This window comes from Amblyomma mixtum, chromosome 2 (genome assembly GCF_055824585.1).
Source record: "Amblyomma mixtum isolate Tamu chromosome 2, ASM5582458v1, whole genome shotgun sequence".
Classification (NCBI taxonomy): domain Eukaryota; kingdom Metazoa; phylum Arthropoda; class Arachnida; order Ixodida; family Ixodidae; genus Amblyomma; species Amblyomma mixtum.
The window spans coordinates 222908196-222913105 of NC_143013.1; the positions used below are offsets into that span (position 1 = coordinate 222908196).

General features: G+C 53.8%; 1 protein-coding gene across 1 annotated transcript; it reads left to right on the forward strand.

The window, feature by feature from the left end:
* The first annotated feature begins 1680 nt into the window (after positions 1-1680).
* On the forward strand, positions 1681-4664 carry LOC149362715 (organic cation/carnitine transporter 2-like). The gene is made up of 2 exons (XM_089568361.1): positions 1681-3179; positions 3964-4664. The coding sequence occupies exons 1-2, from the start codon at positions 2012-2014 to the stop codon at positions 4662-4664; spliced, it is 1869 nt and encodes a 622-aa protein (XP_089424487.1). The 5' UTR covers positions 1681-2011.
* The last annotated feature ends 246 nt before the right edge of the window (positions 4665-4910 follow it).

The window sequence follows — 4910 nt, forward strand, 5'->3', positions numbered from 1 at the left end:
GAGATTAAACAAACGGCTAATCTTCCTCACACTTCTGTCCTGGGTCTGCGTGATTATTTTCTCTTTCTTACAATAAACATTTAGCACAGGCAGCAACGCTTTCTCGAACCCTGAACAATTAGCAACGAAGTTGCGCCCCTGAAAAAAAAAATCCAGTGTAACAGATGTTCTATTCGTCATCTTTGGCTTTATTAAAGCGGAAGCCTTTAATGTCTCATCGTTGTAAGCAGCAGTTGTCGACAGAAAATGTCACGCTTTTCAATTGGTGGAAACGGTCGTGACGTCACAGTGCGCGAATTTCAAACGGGGCCAATTGTACTTTGGCTAGTAACCATGCAACCAATTGAAGGGATCGTACAGTGATGCTCCAAGTAAGTGGGACTGAGCTTAGTTAATTGCTTAGTTACCCAATTAGCCTAATTAGCTTTACTAGTCAGGCCATATAAATAAATAAAACTGATTAAGAAATTGGTCGAGCTCAGGAATCGAACCCCGGTCTTCGGCGTGAGAGACGAGCATGCTACCCACTCCGCCAAGCCAGCTCGATGGTTTGGAATGAACAAAGGCGCGTCTAGTGAATACGGTGTCTTCACTCACTCTCATCCTCCTCCATTCCCTTCCGGCGAGGTTTAGGTGTCCAACGACAAATGAGAGACAGATGCATTTCCTTTCCTCAAAAACCAATTTACCGACGAGCGAGGCGTAGAACCGAATGGGCGATGGCGTTCTATGGACTCCTTGGCAGCGTTGCAAGACGCTGTCGCGTTCCACTCTTAGGGGCGAAGCTTAACATCTTAACCACACATCAGTGACCACGCTTTAGGTCAAAATTTTTTTTGACCCCCTGAATTTTGTGACACAGTTACTGCGTAATTTCCTTTCCTCAAATACAATTTTCATTTTCTTCATTACGGCTCTTCTTTATCTATCTTTCACTCCCACTTCCTCCCTTCCTCTACGGTGCGGTTCAGGTGTCCACCGAGATGACAGAGAATTACTGCGCCATTTCCTTTCCTCAAGAAGCGTTGCGTTCAAAGGGCAAGGCATCGCGTCGAACGGGTGGTGGCGTTCCGTGGTCTCCCTGGCAGCGTTACAACGCGCTGTCGCGTTCCGCTCCTAAAGGCGAAGCTTAAGCGTCATTAATTAGCAGTCAATTAGTATTCAGGCATTATTCAGTAATTAACCATTAATTAGTGATTTGTCATCACTTAGTAATTAGTACTCAATTACATGTGACGCCACCAGTTCCGCAGACACAGCGAAGGTGGTGCGGAAAACGCTTCCGCCTCTGCCCACTTTAGACAGTCAAAGTGCCCCCTGAATTTTTTTGCAGTCTATTCTTACCTAGGTCCGCATTTTATGTTTCATGTAATCTATGTTGCTGTGCCGCCGCGGTGGCTCAGCGGCTATGGTGCTCGGCTGCTGACCCAAAAGACGCGGGTTCAATCCCGGCCGCGGCGGCTAGAATTTCTTTGGAGGAGAAATTCTAGAGGCCCGTGTACTGTGCGATGTCAGTGCACGTTAAAGAACCCCAGGTGGTCGAAATTTCCGGAGCCCTCCACTACGGCGTCTCTCATAGCCTTAGTCGCTTTGGGACATTAAACCCCATAAAAACCAAATCTATGTTGCTGCCGGTATATGGAATTTGTTTACGTCCTCAGGTACCATTCAGAAGACGTAATTGTGCAACCACAGCCTTGAGAGAAGAAAGAAGAAAAGAAGAAGGGTCATTCCACTGATTTACTTCACCACCTCGCGCCTTTTTTCCCGCACAAATACTGCCTCGGAATTCACCACAGTACCTTGGCCAATCCCACTGCGTGTGTATGAGGCATTTTTACTGAGGGAGAACGAGAATAGCAATAATAAGAAGAAGAAGAAGAGGAAAGCGCATGCTCACGCGCAAGACCGTTCTCAACGAGGCCCGCGGCGCCGCCATAATTGCAATCGGTTTCTATTCACCGGGCAGAGACGTCCAGATATTCGAATACCGCCTCTCCTGCGACCGGATATGGCCAACGTTGAAAGGGAGGCTTACTCGACGAAGAAAAGTCGGCGCTCAGGCCGCCTACCTTCTGTACCTCCGCCGATGCCACGACAGGTGCCCGAAGCTCCGCAGGAGGTTGCCACCATGGTCACCGCTCCCGTTACAGCAACCACCACTACCGTGCTCACGACGCCACTGGACCACATCCTCATCTTCGGACACGGCTGGTTCCAGAGGCTCGTTCTGCTCTGCACGACGCTGGCCGTATTCACAACCGTGCTGCACGCAGCGGCGATCAACAGCCTGGCGCGCCCCGCAGACCACTGGTGCCGGCCTCCAGCAGAGTACGCCCACGTGTCCGCGGAGATATGGAGGAACACCAGCGTGCCACTCGAGTCCGACGGCGTGACGCGCCACAAATGTCTTCGGTACGAGCCGCCGTTCCCTTCCGAGGAAGAGGACGGCGTTGAAGACCGGAGAACGATTCCCTGCGACGCCGGTTGGGACTTCGAGGTAGATGCCGCCTCTGGAATGCCGGTCAACTCGATCATCCGGGAGTGGAACATCGTCTGTGAGCGTCATTGGATCATGACGGCCCTGATAGCTGTCTACATGTTCGGAGGAGTGATTGCTGCACCATTTGCAGGAATCGCGGCTGACAGAATCGGAAGGCGGCCCGTTCTGTGCATCTGGATGTTCCTGCTCATGTTCGCCGGCATAGGAGTGGCCTTCGCCAAGACCGTAGTCGCCTTCGCCGCTCTCCGCGCCCTCCTGTCCGCCGCGGCCGCCAGCGTCCTCGTCACGTCCACCGTGATGCTGTTTGAAGTGACCGATACGCCGCATCGGGCCCTATTTTGCGGCTTCTCCACAGCCGGCGGCGCGCTTCTGGCTTCCATCTACCATGCTGTCGTGCACGACATGGTCTCCGACTGGAAGGCCGTCCAGATAGTGTGCATGGTGCCAACTTGCGGCCTGGTTCTGGGAGTTTATCTGATGGAAGAATCGCCGTGCTGGCTCTTCGCTGTACTGAACATACGACGCGCAGAGAACGTGCTGTCGTGGGCCGCGCGCATCAACAACGTCGACCCCGAGGAATTCGAGCACCGCCTTTCTGCGCTGAGGGTTGAGCTCAAACGGCAGCACGATCGCCAGCAAGACACCGGAACCTCTGACATCATATCGGGGCCTCAAGGTGCTCGTCCTTGCCTTCTAAGCACGCTAGCCAGTTATATCGACGCGATAGCGCTAAAGACACCGTTATTAAGAAAATCCGCCGTTGACGTTGTGAGCAAAATACAGAGTTGTCCCCGCCGTATAAGCAACCTAGGTGGGCCACCGAGGTCATATGGCCTTATGGCGTCATCGTAACCTTCCCCCCGCTGTTAAATCAATGATCAATCGTGACAGGTTGCTCGGGAAGAGCAACTTGAGTCACGCAAGCCCCACCGTTGGCAGCGCCTTCGCAGGGCAGTGGCGCATCCCTTAACCGTTACACCATTGCGGATGGACTGGTGAGAGAACTCCCATGGGCCTATGGATGTAAACTTTACAGTGACCGATTCCACATACGCGGGCATTAACGCATTAGCGCTATTAAGCGATATCTTTAAGGCGGGGCTTAAGTAGCCCCACGAATTATTTCGACGGCATTGCATTCCTACAAATCACAGCGCCAAGTTTGCAAAGCGAAATCGGTTTCATCCCGCAAAATAGAATGAAGGACCGATAACACAACAAGCATTTACGCATCAGCCACTTGCAAATCCGTGCTGGGTTTTGACTGTCATCTGTGAGTCAGCTCTTTGTTTAGCTTTAATTAGACGCAACGGTACGTATTAAGGCGATAGCAAGAGTACGGTGTACCGAAGGCGTGTAAACTGTTTCCAACCCTCGCGATCCTCGACGGCTGTCTGCCGACCCCAAGAACCACCTTTTCGTCACTCCATGATTTCTTAAGACACGCTTGATAATCGCAGACGTGCACGTGACCGAGCTTGTGCGGAACCAGTCTCTGCGCCAGCGGTCCTTGGTCACCTTCGGGTGCTGGTTCGTCACGTTCGCCGTCTGCTACAAACTCCTAACGGGCCAAGTCATGCGCTCCAACCACGAGGCACAGATCGCGCTGGTCCTGCTCAAGGTGCCCGGGATCATCGTGAACGTGCTCTTCATCACGTACGCCGGGCGGCGCAGGGCCCTCACCCTCAGCATGATCACCCTGGCCGTCGTGGCCGGAGCACTGGCCACTGCGCACACGGTTCGCGCTCCCGGCTACGTCCTGGCGGTCGTCGTCGTGGTCTGGATGCTGGTGTTCGACCTCTGCGCCATCGCCCTATTCACCCTGACGGCCGAGCTATACCCGGCGGTGGTTCGCGGAGCAGGGCTCGCCCTCAGCTACACCTGCGGACGCATGGGCGCCGTCTTAGCGCCCTTCCTCAACGGGATTCAGTCGGCGGACATGAAGGGCTTGCTGTACGCCGTGGCGGCCGCGCTGTTGCTCTTCTTCGGAGTGATGGCGTTGGCGCTGCCGGAGACGACGGAGCTGCAGGCGGCCAACACGATGCGCGACTTCGCGGCGGAAAAGTGGCAGCTGCAGTCTCCCCTGAGGGTCGGCCGAAAAGGCAGCAACAGAAAGCGAGCCAAGAGTGGCCACTCCGATATACAGAGAGCAGCAGAGTAGGGCCGGAAGGTTAGACCCAGATATGTAGTGATCTGGAAGGGATGCGGGGGGGGGGGGGGGGGGGGGGGGTTCAGGCAGCAGTCATATTAACGTTTAATATTATATCATCATCATCATCAGCCTGACTACGCCCACAGCAGGGCAAAGGCCTCTCCCATGTCTCTCCAATTAACCATGTCCTTCGCCAGTTGCGGCCACCGTATTCCCGCAAATTTCTTAATCTCCTCTACCCACCTATCTTTCTGC

Coding starts and splice junctions, on each gene's coding strand:
- LOC149362715 (XM_089568361.1), top strand. CDS start 2,012: ATGGCCAACGTTGAAAGGGAGGCTTACTCGACGAAGAAAAGTCGGCGC. Junction 3,180..3,963: donor CATCATATCGGGGCCTCAAG/GTGCTCGTCCTT, acceptor TGATAATCGCAG/ACGTGCACGTGACCGAGCTT.